General features: G+C 54.1%; 2 protein-coding genes across 2 annotated transcripts in view; one reads left to right on the top strand and one right to left on the bottom strand.

Moving 5' to 3' along the window:
* POLE (DNA polymerase epsilon, catalytic subunit) overlaps positions 1 to 16,989 on the top strand; it is a 55,541-nt gene extending 38,552 nt beyond the window's left edge. Inside the window, exons 29-48 of the mRNA XM_077763573.1 lie at positions 920 to 1,132; positions 1,389 to 1,598; positions 1,799 to 1,942; positions 3,174 to 3,314; positions 3,472 to 3,625; positions 3,705 to 3,811; positions 3,981 to 4,157; positions 4,243 to 4,466; positions 4,563 to 4,783; positions 5,063 to 5,267; positions 5,674 to 5,847; positions 6,803 to 6,928; positions 8,281 to 8,413; positions 8,515 to 8,701; positions 9,555 to 9,686; positions 9,827 to 10,020; positions 14,648 to 14,848; positions 15,049 to 15,174; positions 15,866 to 15,955; positions 16,088 to 16,989. Of these exons, the coding sequence (XP_077619699.1) occupies positions 920 to 1,132; positions 1,389 to 1,598; positions 1,799 to 1,942; positions 3,174 to 3,314; positions 3,472 to 3,625; positions 3,705 to 3,811; positions 3,981 to 4,157; positions 4,243 to 4,466; positions 4,563 to 4,783; positions 5,063 to 5,267; positions 5,674 to 5,847; positions 6,803 to 6,928; positions 8,281 to 8,413; positions 8,515 to 8,701; positions 9,555 to 9,686; positions 9,827 to 10,020; positions 14,648 to 14,848; positions 15,049 to 15,174; positions 15,866 to 15,955; positions 16,088 to 16,201 (3,273 nt within the window). The 3' untranslated portion in view covers positions 16,202 to 16,989. The remainder of the gene's footprint in view (positions 1 to 919; positions 1,133 to 1,388; positions 1,599 to 1,798; positions 1,943 to 3,173; positions 3,315 to 3,471; positions 3,626 to 3,704; positions 3,812 to 3,980; positions 4,158 to 4,242; positions 4,467 to 4,562; positions 4,784 to 5,062; positions 5,268 to 5,673; positions 5,848 to 6,802; positions 6,929 to 8,280; positions 8,414 to 8,514; positions 8,702 to 9,554; positions 9,687 to 9,826; positions 10,021 to 14,647; positions 14,849 to 15,048; positions 15,175 to 15,865; positions 15,956 to 16,087) is intronic.
* A 2,079-nt stretch (positions 16,990 to 19,068) lies between these two features.
* P2RX2 (purinergic receptor P2X 2) overlaps positions 19,069 to 19,807 on the bottom strand; it is a 5,631-nt gene continuing 4,892 nt past the window's right edge. The window contains exon 12 of the mRNA XM_077763609.1: positions 19,069 to 19,731. Within this exon, the coding sequence (XP_077619735.1) occupies positions 19,390 to 19,731 (342 nt within the window). The 3' untranslated portion in view covers positions 19,069 to 19,389. The remainder of the gene's footprint in view (positions 19,732 to 19,807) is intronic.

Below are 19,807 nucleotides of genomic sequence, written 5' to 3'. Positions count from 1 at the left end.
TGGAGCCTGCTTGAGATTTTGTGTCTAATTCTCTCTCTGTCCCTCCCCAACTCATGCCCTGTCTCTCTCTCTCTCAAAATAAACAAACTTTAAAAAAAGGAAAAAAAGAACTTTAACCATTAAAACATTGAATCACAGTTGAAAAAGAAACAAACTAAATGGTTTTTCAGAAGAATTTTACCCAACTTTTTAAATAGATTATTTCAGAGAATAAGAAAAGAGGAAAAGGCTNCCTCCCTCCCCCCCTTCCTGTCCCTCCCCAACTCATGCCCTGTCTCTCTCTCTCTCAAAATAAACAAACTTTAAAAAAAGGAAAAAAAGAACTTTAACCATTAAAACATTGAATCACAGTTGAAAAAGAAACAAACTAAATGGTTTTTCAGAAGAATTTTACCCAACTTTTTAAATAGATTATTTCAGAGAATAAGAAAAGAGGAAAAGGCTCCTTAGCTCGTTGGAATGGGCCATGTCTACATTGTCAGTAGGGGTCAGTCTCAGAAACAGGTCAGTGGGTGAGAGAAGCAGGCTGTGGGATGTGGGTGGGATGTGCCCCCCGGGACTGTGACCCCGCAGCTTAAGTGGTCGGTGTTTGTGGGCAGGGAGCGGAGGTCCAGAATGCCCCCGGGAGTGATGGGTGCTGCACTGGGGGCTGGGAAGGAAAAGAGAGGACCTGTTCTTTGCAGTATTATATCTCTTACGAGGAAAGAATCCCAGAGCAAACAAGGCAAAATGTAGTCGTACTCAAGTGATGTTTTCTATTTGATCTCTTCACTATTAGGAATTGGAACCAGATCCGTCAGTAAATGCACATCTTTGTGTACAAGTATTTTAGTCTATTCTTTTGATCTCTGTATGGTGTATTTCTAGAGGTGGAGTTTCCTGAGAGATGGTGTTTTCGGTCTCCTTTGGGTCTTTGCAGGTGGGCGTGGCTCAGGCTCCAGAAAGCTCGGAGAGCCTCGGTGCTCCTGACATGGAGGATTTTGGCCTGGTGAAGCCACTGCACTCAGCGGTTCCTGTTGCCACCAAGAGGAAGCGTGTCCTCTGGGAGAGCCAGGAGGAGTCGCAGGACCTGGAGCTGGCAGTGCCCTGGCAGGAGGTCTTGGGGGCGCCTCCTGCCCTCGGGACCACGCAGGTGAGAAGCCAGCCTGGCCGGTGGGAGGAGAGAGGGGCAGCCGTCAGGCCCGAGCTGTAGTTCGCGGTCTCCCGTGGAGTCTGCTATGTAGCTCAGAGTCCCAGCATGGGTGAGAGATGCCCAGTCCTCACCAGAGAGGCCCTCACTGGGAAGCTGTGCGATGCAGTTGCCGAGCCAGGCTCTTGCTGCTTTACTGCGTGCTCCTGGGTGGGGTTGACCGTGCCCTCTTCCTGACCTGTTTCACCATCTGCCCCAGGAAGAGTGGCTGGTCTGGCTCCGGTTCCACAAGAAGAAGTGGCAGCTGCAGGCCCGGCAGCGCCTGGCTCACAAGAAGAGGCGGCGTCTGGAGGTGGCAGAGGGCGACCCCCGGCCTGGGGCTGTCCGCGAAAGGCCCGCCGCTGGGCTGGGGGGCTTCTTGCGAAGAACCGCCCGCAGCATTTTGGACCTCCCGTGGCAGATTGTGCAGGTGCAGACTGCCTTCAGTTTGGGGCATGGCCCCCAGGGGCAGCGTCACAGCCGCTGGGAAGGGGTGTCTCACCGGCTCATGATCCTGGGGACCCTTCTTTACTTTTGTGCCCTGCGATTGGGGCTGGTGCTGGAGAGCACCTGGGAGGTGAGCGCACTCTGTGACGAGGTGACATGCGGTCTTCTCACTTTCCATTCCAGATCAGTGAGACTAGCCAGGCCGGCTTGTTCAGGCTGTGGGCCGTCATCAGCAGTGACTTACACTGTATCAAACTGAACATCCCCCGCCGGTTCTACGTTAACCAGCGGGTGGCTAAAGCCGAGGAGGGGCCTTCATACCGCAAGGTACGGGGCAGCAGATGCTGCTGGTCACTGTGCTCAGCTGTCTCCTCCGCTTCTGAGATGGTGTCCCCAGCAGCGGAGGGAGCTACATAAAGGATGTGCGGACACAGAGGCCTAGTGAGCTGTGTGATGCTGAGTGGGGTGTGCTGGAGAACCTTCCGGGTGCTGTAAGGATTGAAATGGTGTCTGTGAAGCACCCGGTGCCAAGCGAATGCTCAGAGACGGGTTGCCGGTGTCCTGTGCGAGCCATCTCGTGTCCAATGTCCACGTAGCAGGGGAGGGATGAGGGGTACATGTGTCAGTGGCTGTAGGCTGTCTCCATAGGCTTTGCTGCTGTTAGCAGCCTCCCTGGCAATACTTCACATGCCTCAGGGTTCACTCGGTAAAAACGCGCGATTCAGTGGCTCTCCATGCGTCCAGTCCCCCAGCCTCTGCCACAGCCAGTCCTAGAGCATTTTATCTCCCTCAGAACAAACCCGGACCCTTAGCAGGCTGTCCCCTCCCCCAGCCCTTGCTCAATAGTGTTCGCTCGGAACCCGCGTTCTGCCTGTGGGTTAGCCTGTCACGGAACCCACAGTTTAGCCTTGCTTAAAGCTCGTTTACTGGGGCTGTTGGTGCGCATTTCTCCTTGAGCGCTGGGATGCGCGGCACATGCTGACGTCTAGTTGAGACAAGATGTGTGAGTTTGTAACTGGGACTAGATTGCAGAGGCTTTCTGGAGGGGAGCCTCCTCTCCCACGAGGATTCGGGAGCATGCAGCCCTGGGAAGGGTGGGGAGCATGGAGGATGGCAGAGAACAGACGGTCTGGGATTCCCGTCGCTTTCCAGATGTGATGCTGCATCGTGACCTCGGAGAACATCTTTTCCATGGGGCTGTTTTCCCTTTGGGTGCCCTGCTCTGCGCCACGGGATTCCCCGCCCTCTGGCTCCCCCACGCCAGTCCTCTGACTGGCAGGCAGCAGGAAGATAACCCGGGGACACCTGCTCCCCTCGCCGTCCCGTAACTCGTACGCTTATCAGAAGCCCCAGGCTGCTTCTCGAAGTTAGAGCCACAGCTTTTAGTTTTACCCACTAGGAGAGATGGGCTCTGGGGGGCTCACATGTGGCTGCGGCTGCACAAGCCCTAGGACTGCTTCAGGGATGCACGTTGGTGTGAGAGAGTGTACAGAATGTGCGTGTGCAACAGACTTTATCACCAAACCTTGTGACGAGGCTGGTGCCGTATTGTCACCAGGTCAGTCGAGTGCTTCCTCGCTCCAACATGGTCCACAATCTCTACGAGTACTCGGTGCCCGAGGATATGTACCAGGAACATATCAATGAGATAAATACTGAATTGTCGGCCCCAGACATCGAGGGTGTATACGAGACGCAGGTAATTATCTTCTCGGCTGGACGGAATGGAGGAAGGAAGATTGCGTGCGGCGTGGACAGGCTAGCTGCCCCACCACGGGCCCCCCTCCTGGGGAACTCCAGTCTGCTGAAGACACATGGGCAGCAGCCTCACCCTGCCCTGTCCACCCCTCTCCCAGGTTCCGTTATTGTTCCGGGCCCTGGTGCAGCTGGGCTGTGTGTGTGTCGTCAATAAACAGCTGGTGAGACACCTTTCGGGCCGGGAAGCAGAAACCTTCGCTCTTGAGCACCTGGAGATGCGCTCTCTGGCCCAGTTTAGCTACCTGGAACCAGGTATGATGCTGTGTGCCCGCTGCCCTTGCCCGGCCCGGCCTCCCGCGCACGTCGGGGTGACGTCCGTGTTGTCCTGCAGGGAGCATCCGCCACCTCTACCTGTACCACCACGCACAGGGCCACAAGGCGCTCTTTGGCTTATTTGTGCCCTCCCAGCGCAAGGCATGCGTGTTCGTGCTGGACACCGTGAGTTCCTGGCGAGGGGCTCGGGGGAGGGTCTCGGGGAGGGGCAGACCCTTGGGCAGGATGGGCCTTTGCCCCCTTTGCCTGTGGTGATGGCTTTTGAAGTGGAGCCAGAGGGGTCCCTGCGACCGCACCTGCGTGGGAAGAGGGCTGACGCAGCCTCCTTGTCCAGGTGCGAAGCAACCAGATGCCCAGCCTCAGCACCCTGTACTCGGCTGAGCATGGCCTCCTGATGGAGAAGGTGGGCCCCGAACTCCTGCCTCCCCCTAAACACACTTTTGAAGTTCGGGCTGAAACTGACTTGAAAACCATCTGCAGAGCCATCCAACGCTTCCTGCTGGCCTACAAGGTGAGTGAGGCCGGGCTTCTGTGTGTGAGCCCCCCACCCCGCCACCCCCACATCCACCGCTAGCAGTTGCTTCCCTTATGTCCAGGAGGAGCGCCGTGGGCCCACACTCATCGCTGTTCAGTCCAACTGGGAGCTGAAGAGACTGGCTGGCGAGGTGCCCGTCCTGGAGGAATTCCCGCTGGTGCCCGTCCACGTGGCGGACAGGATCAGCTATGGAGTCCTGGACTGGCAGCGCCTCGGAGCCCGGCGCATGATCCGCCACTACCTCAACCTGGACACCTGCCTGTCCCAGGCCTTCGAGATGAGCAGGTGAGCGGAATGGAGGGGGTTTCTCCCTGTCTCTGCACTCTGGCTCTTCCCCATTTACCCGTCCCCTCCCTGGGGCTGACCCCACGCTCTCTGCAGGTACTTTCATATCCCCATTGGGAACCTGCCTGAGGACATCTCCACCTTCGGCTCCGACCTCTTCTTTGCCCGCCACCTGCAGCGCCACAACCACCTGCTCTGGCTGTCCCCCACAGCGCGCCCTGACCTGGGCGGCAAGGAGGCCGATGACAATCGCCTCGTCATGGAGTTCGACGACCAGGCCAGCGTGGAGATCAACTGTCCAGGCTGCTACTCCACGGGTGGGTGCTTGAGGCACACGGGGTCCTCAGCTGCTGGCATTTCTGCCACGCATGGTCAGTCTGGAGGCGGGAACGCCCAGTGCTGGATGCTCCGCACGTGGCCACGTGGGCACCGAGCCCACGGGAGCATCCGCAGGTGTGGGATGAGCGGGGCTGGGCTCTTCAGTTGCTCAGCAACAGGCTTGTTGGCCACCCCAACTGCCCCGGGAGCGGTGTGTTTCCTGAGGTCGCACTTGCTGCAGTCGGCCCACGGCACCACAGGGGTGTTTCTGTGTGCAGTGTGCATGGAGCTGGACATCCAGAACCTGGCTGTCAACACCATCTTGCAGTCCCACCACATCAATGACATGGAGGGGGCTGACAGCGTGGGCGTCAGCTTCGACGTGATCCAGCAGGCCTCCCTGGAGGACATGATCACTGGCAATCAGGCCGCCGGCACCCCCGCCAGCTACGACGAGACAGCTCTCTGCTCCAGCACTTTCAGGTGGCCTGAGGGCACAGCCTGACCTTTTATTCGTGTGCCCTGTCCTCTCCCTAAGCAGGATGGCTGAGTTTGGGATCTAGAAGGAACATTAGAAACCTATTTATCCTCTGCCCTGGGTTTGGAAAACTAAGAACTAAGACACTTAGTTCTCTCCCCCAGGCAGCAGAGCCAGCACCCCAGTCACTGGGCTTTGCCACCCTCCGGGCACTGTTCTGGCCCCTTCCTCTGGCCATTGGTGTGCTCTAGGCATTGAATGCAGAATAAGGCCTGAGGGTCCACATGAGGGCCCACATGAGGGCCCAGCGATAGGGTTTGGACAGTGAGGAGGGAGGGGGCACAAGTGACAGCACAGTAGGGGAAGCTGGTGTCAGGGACAAAGGGGACACTCTCCGTGCCTTTCTTCCAGGATCCTGAAGAGCATGGTGGTGGGCTGGGTGAAGGAGATCACACAGTACCACAACATCTACGCCGACAACCAGGTGATGCACTTTTACCGCTGGCTCCGGTCCCCATCCTCACTGCTGCACGACCCTGCCCTGCACCGCACACTCCACAGCATGATGAAGAAGCTCTTCTTGCAGTGAGTGCTGCCAGTGGCTTACTCCTGGCCCAGCTGGCCCTTCAGTCCCCAAAGCCACAGGAACGGCCAGCCGACGCCCGGAATCAGGGGCCCACTTTTGGGCTAGCGGTCCGAGCGGTAAAGGTCCCGGGGAGCATTTAGCTGCTGTCCCAGCCTGCTCAGCGTCCTGCACGGTGTGCTGTGTGCTGCAGTCCTTGTGCGTCCTGTTGGCACAAGTCCTCACGCCCTGCGTGTGTGTCTTGCACCCATAGCTAAGAGCAGACCTAGGAGACCCATGTGTGGATGTACCATCCTAATGGGCACTCAGGCTGCTTCCAGAACTCAGGCTGTTCTGTTACAGATCACCAAGCAAGAATGGCCTTGTGCCCAAGGTCAGGGGAATATATCTGCAGAAAAATCTCCAGCGAAAGCACTGATCAGGTTTGATAGATCTCATGACTAGAAAGGAAAATGCTCATTTGATCAGTATGGCAACAAAGCACTCTCCCTGGAAGTTGTACAGTTGATTGTGTGTCCAGCACAGATTGAGAATGTGTGTCCCCAGCCCCCCAGCACGCAGACACTGGTGCCAGCCTCATGCAGTGAAGTGCTAACCCGGTGTACTCTTCCTCGTTACAAGTGAATTTGAACTTCCTTTTTATATCCTTTGCCCATTTTTCTGTAGTTTTGTTGTTTTCTTTATCATTGGTTTCTATGAATTGTTTCTATATAAAATTAGCCACTTTTGTGTGACAAACGTGATAGCATGTTTTCTCCTGCTTTTGATTCTCTTTGGTTTTGCTTATGAAAGAAACAAGTATTTGTTTTGCCCTGACAGGTCTTCAGTCTTTGTTGCTTCTGGATTTCAGGCATATTTAGAATACCTTTTTCATTCAGGATCATTAGCTTTTTTCTCCAGATGTCTTGTGGTGGTCTCTGTGGCATTGTGACTGATGATTGTGACCTTGGTCTACAGGCTCATTGCCGAGTTCAAGCGCTTGGGGTCCTCTGTCGTCTATGCCAACTTCAACCGCATCATCCTCTGCACGAAGAAGCGGCGGATCGCAGACGCCATTGCCTACGTGGAGTACATCACCAACAGGTGTTCACATTTCTAGAATTCTGCCTTCCTTCGTGTTCTGGTCCAGTGTCATTTACCTTCTGCTGAGGAACTTCCCGTAAATCGCTTGTAGCGTGGATCTGTTTGTAATGAATTCTTTCTGCCATTGGGTATCTGAAGGAGCCTATATTTTAGCTTCATTTTTTGGGAGATCTGGTGCTGGTCTAGAATTATAGGTAGATCTGTTTTGAAAGATTTTTATTTCTCTCTGTTTCTTTTTGGGTAATTTCCTTCATCGTGTCCTTAAACTTGCTAATCCTTTTCTGCAGTGTTTAGTCTGCCGTTCTTCCTGTCCAGGGTGGTTTTCGTCTCAGATGTCTGGAAGCCTAGCTGGGTCTTAGTATTCCTGGAGGCTGCTGAGCCTGCCCTGTCTTCTCCCTCGCTTTGTGGCCACATAGAATCCAGAGTTAATAACCATTTCAGTGTCCGGTTCTGCTCAGTATAACACTTGTGTCGGTTCTGATTTGCACTCAATGGGTAGGTTTCTCTCCTGATTCCGTGTTGTACTTCCCTGCTGCTTTGCTGGCCTGGTGATGCCGCACTGGATGTGAGCAGTTGTGGATCCATGTGAATGCCTGGTCTGTTGCATACCTTTGCATTTTATTCTTCTATAAATATTCTGGAAGTTTGTTACTTAGAAACAAATCGGCCTTTTGAGCATTTTTTGAGATTTATAGGCAGGCAGGGCCAGAGCCATGTTTAGTCTAGAGCTCCTCACTGTTGAAGCAAGACTGCTGTGAGCACAGCCCCGGGCGCCCCACGAGTTCCGAGGCTCTAGTGCTGGTGGGACAGGCACCCAGCAGCCCCTGACCCTGCTGCACGTCGTCTCCTCGCACACAGAGGCTCCTGCTTCTCTGGCCCCTCAGCCCTGGCCCCTGCCGCTCCCTCCTGCTGGGTGCAGGGGTCTCCTTGGTGCCGGGTTTATCATGGCCTCTAGAAGGTTGGAGGGGTGATACAGTCCGAATCCACCATAAGTTTTTTTTTTTTTTTTACTGTTTATTTTTTTAATTTTATTACATTTATTTGTTTTTGAGAGACAGAGCATGAGCTGGGGAGGGGCAGGAGAAGGGGACACAGAATCCGAAACAGGCTCCAGGCTCTGAGCAAGCATTCAAGCACAGAGCCTGATGTGGGGCTCAAACCCACGAACCGTGAGATCATGACCTAAGCCGAAGTCGGACGCTGAACCGACTGAGCCCCCAGGCGCCCCAACCGTAAGGTTTTTTTTTTTTTTTTAAAGAAGTGAAGGGTAAACAGCAGATAGGGACAAAATAAAAAGAGGAAAGTGGAGAAAAAAATGATTTCATTTAAGCAATTTCTGTTTTGCTTTTTAGCATCCATTCTAAAGAGATCTTCCACTCCTTGACGATTTCTTTCTCTCGGTGCTGGGAATTTCTTCTCTGGATGGACCCGTCTAACTACGGTGGAATCAAAGGAAACGTTCCATCCAGTGTTCACTGTGGACAGGTAAGACGGAGAGCCTTGAGAGCCGAAGCTGGGATCTGCAACAACTTTGGGTCCCGTATTTGTCTCTTTGCACACGTTTGGTGGTCCTGTCTGTGTTACAGCAAGACTCCCAAAAAGAAGGCGGGGGGGAGGAGGAGGAGGAAAGCGGGGAGGAGGAGGAGGAGGAGGAGGAGGAGGAAGGCGTCCAGGAGCCGGACGTGGAGGACATGCTGGAAAACAGCTGGAGCATCGTGCACTTCCTGCCACAGGCAGCCTCCTGCCAGAGCTACTTCCTCATGATAGTTTCAGGTGAGCCGCCCGCTGGGCTTGCGTCTGAGTAACGTGGCTCTGGTGTGTTTGCATAGCAAGGAGGTAAACGGGGAAATCAAGTCAGGTGGGAGTGCACTGCTGCACAGGACTCGCGGGGCAGGACCCCTGTCCTCTGCCCTGGGGCGTGCCTACGAGCCCCAGAACCTGTGTGTGCACCCAGAGCAAGTAAAAATAAACACCAAATACAAAAAATGTAGAAACTTCCGGAATCAGTTGCCCACAGGCTGGTCTTTGAGGCCCAACTTCTGTGTCAGAAACTGCTGTATCTGATTTGGGTTTAAAGTTGCAGTGTTAGAAAAATAAAAAATACAGGTCTGGTGTTTACAAACCAAGGTGTCTTGGATCATATGCACACAAAGTGTATAAATTACACCCTGTAACACAGAGCTCTTCATTAGGGGATAGTAAGTGTTGAGGGCACAGGACACCACTCAGCATAAAGACCTAGCGATGTGCAGCCACAGCCGTGGTTTCACTTATAACTGTATGTTGCTCGCCCCTGAGTCTCTCCCTAGCTCTTTTGCGCCTCCTGGGGGCATCTCAGAAGGCGTCCCGACACCAGGGGCCTAGACTTGTGTTTGTTATGAGCCATGTTTTGTCACCGTGTGGCGGGAAGGTTGGTGTGTGTGGCTTACACAGCACCCTCGCTACTAATGTGGACTTGGACTTGGGCCTTAGCAAGCGTCCTGCTTATTCCCATTTTTCTAATTGATTCTGGTTCATCCAAATGCAGCCAATACAGTCATAACTAGTAATGACATTTCAGCCTGGGCTGGCTGGCCACAGGGCCCCCCAGGTCCTAACTCTCAAGGCCTGTGGCCTGTCTCTGCAGCGTACATTGTGGCCGTGTACCACAGCATGAAGGAGGAGCTGAGGCGCAGCGCCCCAGGGAGCACCCCCGTGCGGAGGAGGGGGCCCAGCCAGCTCTCCCAAGAGGCCCAGGCAGTGGCCGGAGCCCTCCCTGGTGAGCATCCCCTTGCTGCATGAGGCCATCGCTCTGTTCCTGGGACCTGGGCCCTTTGCTCTGGGGGTCCCCATGTCCTTCCCTTAGTGTCCTTATCACTGCAAAATGGGGAGCATGTTCTGTGTCCCTTTCCTTCCCAGGAATGATCACCTTCTCTCAAGATTATGTGGCAAATGAACTCACCCAGAACTTCTTCACCATCACTCAAAAGATTCAGAAGAAAGTCACGGGCTCTCGGAACTCCACTGAGCTCTCGGAAATGTTTCCTGTCCTCCCTGGTTCTCACTTGCTGCTCAATAACCCTGCTTTGGAGTTCATCAAATACGTGTGCAAGGTGAGGCCGCCACACACATGTGTGAGGCAGAGATCCTTAACGGTAACGCGAGCACGCACAAGGGTGCCCGCATGTGCGGGAGGCGAGGGTGCCAGGAGTACATCTCTTGATTCTGCGAACACTCACTGCTCATTCCGTGCATCTGCTGTGTGAGGCATTTGCGGCTAGAAGCACAGGGGAGACCAGAGCCGCCCCCCGTGTCCTCAGGAGGTCTGCGCTCCAGTGAGGGGGCGGACAAGTCAGTCAGGGACAGGTGAGCCCAGGGAGGGCGGGCAGGCTGAGGTGGGCTCCGCGGGGCAGGGTAAATGAGCAAGATGGGGCCCTGAGACCACATTGAGCAGGAGGGTCCAGCCACGTGCAGACCACAGGCCTTTGAGGATGCAAAGGCCCTGGGGTAAGATGGGCTGGGGGTGCTGGTGAGAGGCACGTGCCGAGTGGGCGAGCAGTGAAATGGTGGTGCTTGCGGGTCTCCTGGGGCCAAGGGGCCAGGCCAGGAACGGTCTCCCACGGTGAGCGGGCTGTGGCGGAGCCCCGGGGGAGCGCTTGCTTGGATGCTAAATGCCTTTCTGGGAAAGGCAGGCGGAGTCGGTGATGGGATATTATTACCAGATCGCGACCGCGCAGACGTCCCTCCTCAGAGAGCACTTCGCTGGGCATTAAGTTACAGGATGCTCCAGGATCGGGTGACTTCTGGGTGTGGCGCAGAAGTAGTTTAGTTTGCCGTTTTACTCCTCTGATAGACTTTGGAATTTTTAAAATTTATTTTTATTAAGGTATAGCTTACATACAGTGAGATGTCACCATTGTGGGTGTGTATTGTGTGAGTTGTGGCAAAGGCAGGATGCAGGACATTTCACCATCCCGCAGACAACGCGCCCACCCCTGCCGTGCGTTGGTCTGTCTGTTCGATCTCCATGCGCTCTCTAAAGTTGACACAGTCACAGTCTGTGCGGTGAATGGTTCAAGCTTTCACAGAGCGATGGGGCTGTGCCGTGGGCCGCTTCAAACGCTCTCCCCCCAAGCAGACCCCCCGGAACCACCGGTCTGCCCTTGCCACGTCTTCCAGAATGCCACGTTATGGATTGTGTAGCCGGTTAGGTCTGGCTTCTTTCACGTCGCAGGGTGTGCGCGTGTGGTTCCTCTGTGCGGTTGCGTGTTTCAGTACCTTGTTCCTTTCTGGGGCCCAGCAGTGCTGCGTTACGCCAGAGAGCCGCGAGTTATTTGTCCACTGGATGGAGTTGTTTCGGTTTTTGTTTTTTAGTTTTTATTAACAAAGTTGCTGTAAACATCCTCACGTAGGTTTCTGCCTGAACGTTAAGTTTAATTTCTCTTGGGTGAAAATGGAGGAGGGGAATTGCCGAGTCACGTGCTAAAGTGCACTCCCGCTGGCCGTGTACGATGTGGGCCCAGCTGCTCTGCGGACCCCCCAGAACTCAGCGATGAGCATTTTCAGGACTGTGCTGTTCACACAGGTGTGTGGCAGCATCGCCTGTTTCTAACCTGTGCTTCCCCAATACTGAGGGTGTTGGGTGTTTTTTCATGTGGGTGGTTGTCATCCACGCATCTTTGATGAAATGTCCAAATCTTCCGCCCATTAAAAATGAGGTTCTTTTTCTTATTGTGTTTTATGAGCTCTTTATATATTCTGGTTACAACTCTTTTATTAGATGTATGATTTCTAAATATTTTCTCCCAAACCTTGGCCTACCTTTTCAAAATTCTCTTAATAGTATTTTTCAGTGACTGTACCTTAACTTTAATTAATCAATTCCTTATAGATTGAACCTTTCTTGTCACATTTAAGAATTCTTTGCTCTAGCCAAGGGCAGATTTTCTTAAAACTTTTATAGTTTTAGGGTTTACATTTAGTCTGTTAATCCATTTTGAGTTAATTTTTGTACAGTGCATGTTGCAGATTGAAGTTGGTATTTCTGAGTAAACATATCTAATTATCTCAGTACTCTTTGTTAAAAAGATTACCCTTTCTCCATTGAATAGTCTTTGTGTCTTTTTCAAAACTTAATTGGCCACGTATATGTGTGGGTCTTTTTCTAGATCTCCATCAATCTCTATGCTCCTTTTCCAACACAACATTTTTTTAATCCCTTTTAAATGTTTACTTAAAAAATTTTTTTAGTGTTTATTTATGAGAGAGAGAGAGCACAAGCAGGTGAAGGGCAGAGAGAGAGAGGGAGACACAGAATCCAAAGCAGGCTCCAGGCTCTGAGCTGTCAGCAAAGCGCCTGACGTGGGGCTCGAACTCACAAACCCTGAGATCATAACCTGAGCTGAAGTCAGACACTTAACTGACTGAGCCACCCAGGCGCCCCACCAACACCACACTGTTTTGATTTATGTAACTTTATCAGTAAATCTTGAAACCAGATAATGTGAATGCCTCAGCTTTCTTCTTTTTCAAAATTGTTTTGGCTCTTCTATATAGTTCCTTTGCTTTACATATAAATTTTTGAATCAGCATGTCAGTTTCTACCCAGAAAAAAAACCCTTTTAGAATATTGGAGTTGTTTTATTGTTTTTTCTTTTTTGTTTGTTTATTTTTGAGGGAAAGACAATGCGTGCATGAGTGGGGGAGGTAGAGAGAGAGAGGGAGACAGAGGGAGGAGGGGACAGAGGAAATAAAGGGGGCTGTGTGTGGGCTGGAATCACAAACATGAAATCGTGACCTGAGCCGAAGTCAGACGCTCAACCAACTATTATCTATAGATTAATTTAGGGAGAATTAACATCTTAGTTGTAATGTTGTAATGTTTATTTGTTAATTTTGAGAGGGAGTGTGCAAGCACAAGCAGGGGAGAGGCAGATTGAGAGAGAGAGAATCCCAAGCAGGCTCTGAGCCCAACGAGGGGCTCGAACTCATGAACATGCGATCATGACCTGAGCTGAAATCAAGAGTCCAACAAACACTTAACCGACTGAGCCACCCAGGCGCCCAGAACATCTTAATGTTGAGGCTCCTGATTCATGAACCACTATCTCTTTCCATTTATTTAAGTCATCTCTGATTTCTTCATCAGTGTTTGGGGTTTTCTGCATATAAGTATTGCGCACATTTGCACCTAAGGTTTTCAGGTTGTTTGGTGCCATTAAAATAGCACTGACTTTTTTAAACTTCAGTTTTCGGTTCACCACTAATATTTAGAGATATGTGGACATTTGTATATTGACCTTGTATCTTGTGTCACATCTTTTTGTCCATTCATTTATCAGTGGACACTTGGGTTGCTTCCATAATCTGGCTATTGTGAAAAATGCTGCAATAAACACAGGGATGCGTATATCTTTTTGAATAGTGTTTTCATATTTTTTGAGTAAATACCCAGTGGTGGAATTGTTGGATCATGGGGTAATTCTGTTTTTAACTTTTTGAGGAACTTCATACTTTCATCCAGAATGGCTGCATCAGTTTGCATTCCCAGTAATAGTGTCCAGTAATAGTGTAAGACAGTTCTTCTTCTTTACATCTTCACCAACATTTGTTATTTCTTGTGTTTTATTTTAGCCATTCTGACAGCTGTGAGGTGGTATGTCCTTGTGATTTTGGTTGTATTTTCCTGGTGATGAATGATGCTGAGCATCTTTCCATGTGTCTGTTGGCCATCTGGATGTGGCACTGATTTTAAATATTAACCCAGCCTTGCTTATATTCCTGGAGTAAATCGCACTTGGTCATGATGTATTACTCTTTTTATATATTGGTGGGTTCGGTCCGCTGGTATTTTGATGAGAATCTTTGAGTGTACATGTTAGTGGTTGGTCTGCTGTTTTCTTCTACTGTCTTTGTATCATTTAGCCTCATAAAATGAGTTAGAATGTTTTCCCTTTTGTGTTTCCTAGAAGATACTGTGTACAATATTATTTTTTGCTTAATGTTTGGCAGATTCACCAGTGAACTCTTTTTCTCTTTAATTCAGTTTTTTTTCTTATAATGGAAATATATAAACTATATGTTTTTAAGCAAACCGCTTCATACTGCCAGGCTACCGCTCCTCATTATACATACTTGCAAATTTATCTACTTGTCTCACTGGATAGGGCGGTGGGCTTCAAATTTGACCATAAATAGTTCTCCCAAAAACATGTTCTAAGAGGGTTTTGGTTCTGTGGTGCCCTTGGTGTTGAGCTGGGACAGTAGACTTTTAGGGGTGGGAGGGGCCTCTAGAGAGATCTGTCCTGTGCTCTCCTCTCTGTTAGGGACAGAAGGGTGAGATGCCCCCCGGTGGCTCTGCAGGCACCACCACAAGAGCCGGGCTCCCCAGCGCCAGCTGCGCAGGCTCCAGGCCGGCTCGGGCAGCCCCCGCCGTCGGGGCTGAGAGCACCAGCTCTGCCGATGAGACCGTGCGGTCCCATAGATTTAGGACTGCTTGTCCTTGGGAAGGAAGGAGCCAGTAAGGATGACAGGAAGAGCACACAGTGCCCCCCCGTCCCCCGGAGCTAACGAAAACCTCTGCTCGTAGGGCCACACTGAGGCAGCTGCCCTCAATGCCAGCAGGAGAAGGAAAGTGTGATGCTGAGAAGCCGCAGCCCGAAGAGTCCGCTGCAGGCTTTTCCGGCCCCAATGGAGACCGGCCCATGAGGCCGTCCCTGACGCCCGTTCTGTTCTCTGAAGGTTCTGTCTCTGGACACGAACATCACAAATCAGGTGAACAAGTTGAACCGGGACCTGCTGCGCCTGGTGGACGTTGGCGAGTTCTCAGAGGAGGCCCAGTTCCGAGACCCCTGCCGTTCCTACGTGCTCCCTGAGGTCATCTGCCGCAGCTGTAATTTCTGCCGGGACCTGGACCTGTGCAGAGAGCCCTCCTTCTCTCAGGTGGGTGGGGCCAGGCCGGGAGGCTCGGACACCTTTCCTGTGTGCTGGTGCATTGTCCTGGTGCGCACGTGGCAGCGACGGTGGTGCGGGCCAGCAGCCCCCACCCCCGAGCCCGCCTGCTCGCTCCGCACAGTCCCTACTCAGCACCGGGGAAGCGCTGGCTGCCGAGGAAGGCTGACCTGGCCCTCTCCTCTGCCCAGGACGGGGCTGTGCTGCCTCGGTGGCTCTGCTCCAACTGTCAGGTTGCCTATGACTCATCAGTCATTGAGATGGCCCTGGTGGAAGCCGTGCAGAAGAAACTGATGGCCTTCACTCTGCAGGACCTGGTGAGTGGCAGGCCTGGGGCTGGGGGACTCTATCCCGGCCCTCGCTCCAGAGGGCAGAGGGGTTCTTGATGAGCAATTTGCACCCACGAGAAGCTACGGGTATGCACAGTTCTCGAGGCCCAACTCAGTGCTCTGAGGTAACCAGTCCTTGGATCAGCCGTCTCCTTTCGACTCATTGTCACACATCTCTGGGGCTCCCGCAGGGGCCGGGTGCTGGCTCCATGCACCTTTCATTTTAGTGGAAGAGGGTAGATTGTGAGCAGAATAGAGTGTGTGTGAGTCGTGGTAAGCGTAAAGACAACAAGCAGAGTAGAGAGAGAAAGACAGGGATGTCTTCAGCATTAGATAGAGGGGTGTCCTCGCTGAGAAGACCTCTCAGCCAAGATGAGAGGGGGTGTCGGGGTCCGAGCAGAGGACAGCCCTCATCTAGTGTGATAGAATAGGGAGGCCCAAGGAAGGCGCAGGGGTGAGGGCCCCTGGGGCTCAGAGGCAAGGGTGCGGTGCCCACAGTAAGGGTGTTAGGAAGCAACTGGCATGTTTGGATAAATCCTGTTACAAAGTACTGAATTTCACGGTTGAGCTGAAGGCCATGGGGGGCGGGGGGAGGGTGGACAGGCCGAGCTCTTGGCTCCCGCTGGCCACGGCTGGCGCAGGAGGGGACACTGGTGACCAGGGCTGCTCCTCATTGCAGATCTGCCTCAAGTGCCGGGGTGTGAAGGAGACCAACATGCCTGTGTACTGTGGCTGTGCCGGGGACTTTGCCCTCACCATCCGCACCAAGGTGGGGGTCCCACAGCTGGACCAGCTGGCTGCCCCCTGTGGTCTTTGCCATCCTCTTCTCTCCCTATACACCTGAGCCTCCACCTTGCATCCCTCTGGAACCAGGTCTCACTGTGACTGATCATTTCTGCAGGTCTTCATGGACCAGATTAGAATCTTCCAGAACATTGCCCAGCACTACGGCATGTCATACCTCATGGAGACCCTGGAGTGGCTGCTGCAGAAGAGCCCTCAGCTGGGCCATTAGCAAGCCAACCATCCCCATTCTCTGCCCTCACTTCCCAGGCTTGTGATCATATCCAGGACGGAGCACCGAGGAAAATGAGTATCAGGGAGCTTCTGCGAGCGGGAAGTGGCTCCACTCGGGGCTTCCCTGGGCCCCCAGCTGTGGTCAGGGCCGCCTGCCCATGGTTGGCCCAAGAAGGGTCACCAGGGTGGTTCCTGCTATGTAGACCGCCCTCCCTGCGGCCCTGCTGTCACTCTCCTCTGCTGTTCAGGGGATCTTCTGTCTGGTGAGGACTGGTGGGCTTTGCAGCCCCTGTTTATCACTTGTGAGCACGGAGGCAGAGAAGCATGTGCCATGGCTGGATGCCAGCAGGAGGGTGTGGGCCTGTTCCCGGGACTCAGAGCCAAACCCTGAGGGGACCTGGGTGTCCTTCACACAGCGAGTTCCCAGGACTTGGCCTTCTTGCCTGGAGACTTCCCAGTCAGTGTAGGGTCTGCAGGGGAGGAGCCCGATCACAGCGGTCACTTTGTCTGCAGCAGCGAGACCTGGAATCCGGGGTGTGGCACCCTTCCCTCTGCCCCTGCCCCTGCTGTGGGTGGGGGTGGGGGCAGACACGGGGGGTGGGCTCAGACTGCCACTCACAGGAGGGAAGATGCATGCATTTATCACAGACTTTAATGTCCTCTGTCGGCACTTGGGTTCTCAGGGAAATGCTTCTTCACGTGCAAGACTAGGTTTTCCCCTTCAGCTTCAGGGCGGGGGAGGGGAGACAGGAGTAAAACGGCAGCAGCAATCGTGTTGGGCTTGAAGTGGTTGTGTTCTGGCTTCTTGGCTGTAGCGTCTGTGGCCTCCGTCCCTTGCGGGCCTGCCCGTCCTCCAGTGGCTAAGGGGGGCCCGCAAGCCCAGGTCGGCTGCCCTCCCCTGCAGAGACGGTCAGTCAGGGCCCGGGCCTCTCTAAACCTGGACACTTGCCACCAGTTTCTTCAGACAGCCAGTGCGGCACAGACATGTGGGGCCTCACTCCGCGCTGACCCTGCGGTGGGGCTGGGCAAGTGGGAGGCCCAGTGACCTCGGGAAGACTTTGCTGAGCTGTTCCCTCCTTTCTGTCCTCTGCCCCAGGACAAAAGACTAAGTCCACACTTCATTTTAGTAGTTAGATTTTATTTTTTTATTTTAGAGAGTAAGCGTGAGAGGGGGAGGGGGCAGAGGATGAAAGAGACTCTTAAGCGGGCCCCGTGCTTCTCACTGACCCGGGGACTTGATCCCACAACCCCGGAATCAGGACCTGAGCCAGAGTCGAGTCAGATGTACCACCGACTGAGCCGCCCAGGCGCCCCACACTTCATTTCTAACTAAATGAGACTGGAAGCAGGAAAAGAAGAATGGCCAGGTTGGCAAGGCAACAAGCAGACCAACTGAATCCTAAACTCAGACCCCAACTGGGCAGCCTCAAGGGAAGCATGTGGAAGCCGCAGGCCACTGTCAGCCCTGGGGCCCGGCTTGAGTTCGTCACTGCCGCCTGACTTCTCCGAGCATCCCCTAGCATGACACTTTAACTTTTGTTTTTACATTCCTTAAAATTGTGTGTGTGTTTGTGTGTGCGAGGTGTCTTAGTCCCTACAAGGATGGAAGGGAGACTGACATCTGTCACAGCTGGGTGCGTTGGCCCCTGGGTACTGTGCTCCGGGTGTGTCCCGGCCGCGAGAAACCGGACACTGGCTGGAAGGTGGACAGAGCCTGCGTCACCCCCAGATGGAGATCAAATCAAATTAGGGCTCGGGGGGAGGGGGGCTAACTGGGCTTCCTGGAAGCGGAGCAGAGATGTCCCGGAGGGGAGAGGGGGAGGGGCTGGGGGCCTGCACACCACGCCTTGTCCTTGCAGCAGGGCCAGGGCTGCAGGGGGGGTCACTCAGAGGCCAGCTTAGGGACTGGGGCATCTGGGACAGTGGAGGGCCCCGGGGTCCCGCTCGTGCTCAGGAATGGGAAACCTGAACCCCTGGCCCCGTTCTTGAGTGGCAGCCCAGGCCCAACTGGAAAAGCCAGTTTCTCCAAAACTGGACATCGGGGAGCCAGATACAGTATCGCAGGCATCTGGGCCACAGGACTCCTCACCTCACGGATGGGAGGGTCTGTAGAGGTAGCTGGCCGGGGGCTTCTCAGCTGTGTGCTGTTGCTGGCCCCGGTGGGTGTGGGCAGGTGGGGAGGCCAGCTCTGGCCACCTGCCAGCATCATTTGGACGTGAGGACCCCCTGACCCATCACTTAACCTTAGAAGTGGTGGGATCCTGGCTGAGGTGGTCTGTGCAAACACAGCATGTGCTGCCACAGATCTGGGCGCTCCCCATCCATGTTGCCAGGGGAACCACCATCCGGCCAAGTTCCGGCGGCCCCTGGGGGAGGGGGACCCTGGCCAGACAGGCACCAGGCAAGGCCACTGACTATAATGGCCGTTACGGCATCCAAGGGTGTGGCAGCCAATCAGCTGCTGGCCTGTGCTCCCCCTCAACCCCACCCCTGTCCACCCCCTCCCCCGGCACCAGCTTCCTTCCCCCTTGGGTCCCTTTTTCTTGTTTCCTCACCTACCCCTTGGCTTTCTTCTTCCAGAGCCCCCATCCTTTCACATATTTTGAGGGTGGGTCTGGGATGACCCCCCACCGCCCCACCCCAGGAGGCTGGTAAGCAGGCTAACTGAAAGGCAGCGCTGGGTTCCTCATGCACCCAGTCCCTGCCTGTCCCCCTGCCCCTCTGCTCAGACACAAACATGCGGTCTGCACCCACCCAGGCTGGTTAAAGGACAGACCAGACCAAGGGCACTCATAGCCCCCATGCACAAGGACCCCCTCCTGCCTGTTTGTCTTCAGGACCTCCAGATGCTTTTCCCCAAAAATGAGGCCAGAGGTTCTGGGCACAGGTTTATTGGACTCTGGGTACGTGACTTCTGGCTATGAAGCAAGCAAAGCGCCTGGGTTGGGAGGGGTGAGAAGGACAGCGAGGGGTGAGGGGGAGGAGGCAGTTTATCCCTCCCTCCAGCCCGGGCAGAGTCGGGGGGGGGCAGCCAGGATCTGGTGTCACCCACCGCCCGGTTTGCACGGGGGTCTTTTTGTTCCCAGTTTCTCACAGAGCGTGTTGAGGGGAGTGGGCCGGGCCCAGACTTCAGGACCCCACCAGGCCCGGCCTTGGACTCTGCGTGACGGAAGGCGTGTGGTAGGCTCAGAGCTGGGCCAAACCTCGGGGGTCTGTGAGTGTGGAGTCCTGCCGGGAAGGCTCGCAGGCGCACAGCTCTGGTCCCTCATTCTGCTGGGGAGTATCCGCCATCTGCTCAGAAGGGGCAGAGGCAGGGCGAGGCCATGGGGGCGGGACGGCCAGGGATGGGCTTGGGTCTGCAGAGCAGGGGTGGGGCGGGGGAGGGGCCTGGCCCAAAACAAGAGCCAGGGGCACAGGCCAGCTACCGGAGGAGTGCCTGGGCGTGCACACCTTGTCGAATTTCTTATGGCTGTACACCTTGTTTTTGTTCATGAACGTCAGCAAGATCCAGTCACACAGGAAAGAGCCCTGGGCCAGCAAGACCAGCAGGTGAGGGCCCGGGAGCCCCCGCCCCCGCCCCCCGCCCCAGCATGCATTTCCTTAC

The sequence above is a fragment of the Crocuta crocuta genome, unplaced genomic scaffold (genome assembly GCF_008692635.1).
Source record: "Crocuta crocuta isolate KB4526 unplaced genomic scaffold, BGI_CrCroc_1.0 scaffold114, whole genome shotgun sequence".
NCBI lineage: Eukaryota > Metazoa > Chordata > Mammalia > Carnivora > Hyaenidae > Crocuta > Crocuta crocuta.
Note: the sequence above shows the minus strand (reverse complement) of the source record. Positions and strands in the feature narration are given on the sequence as shown.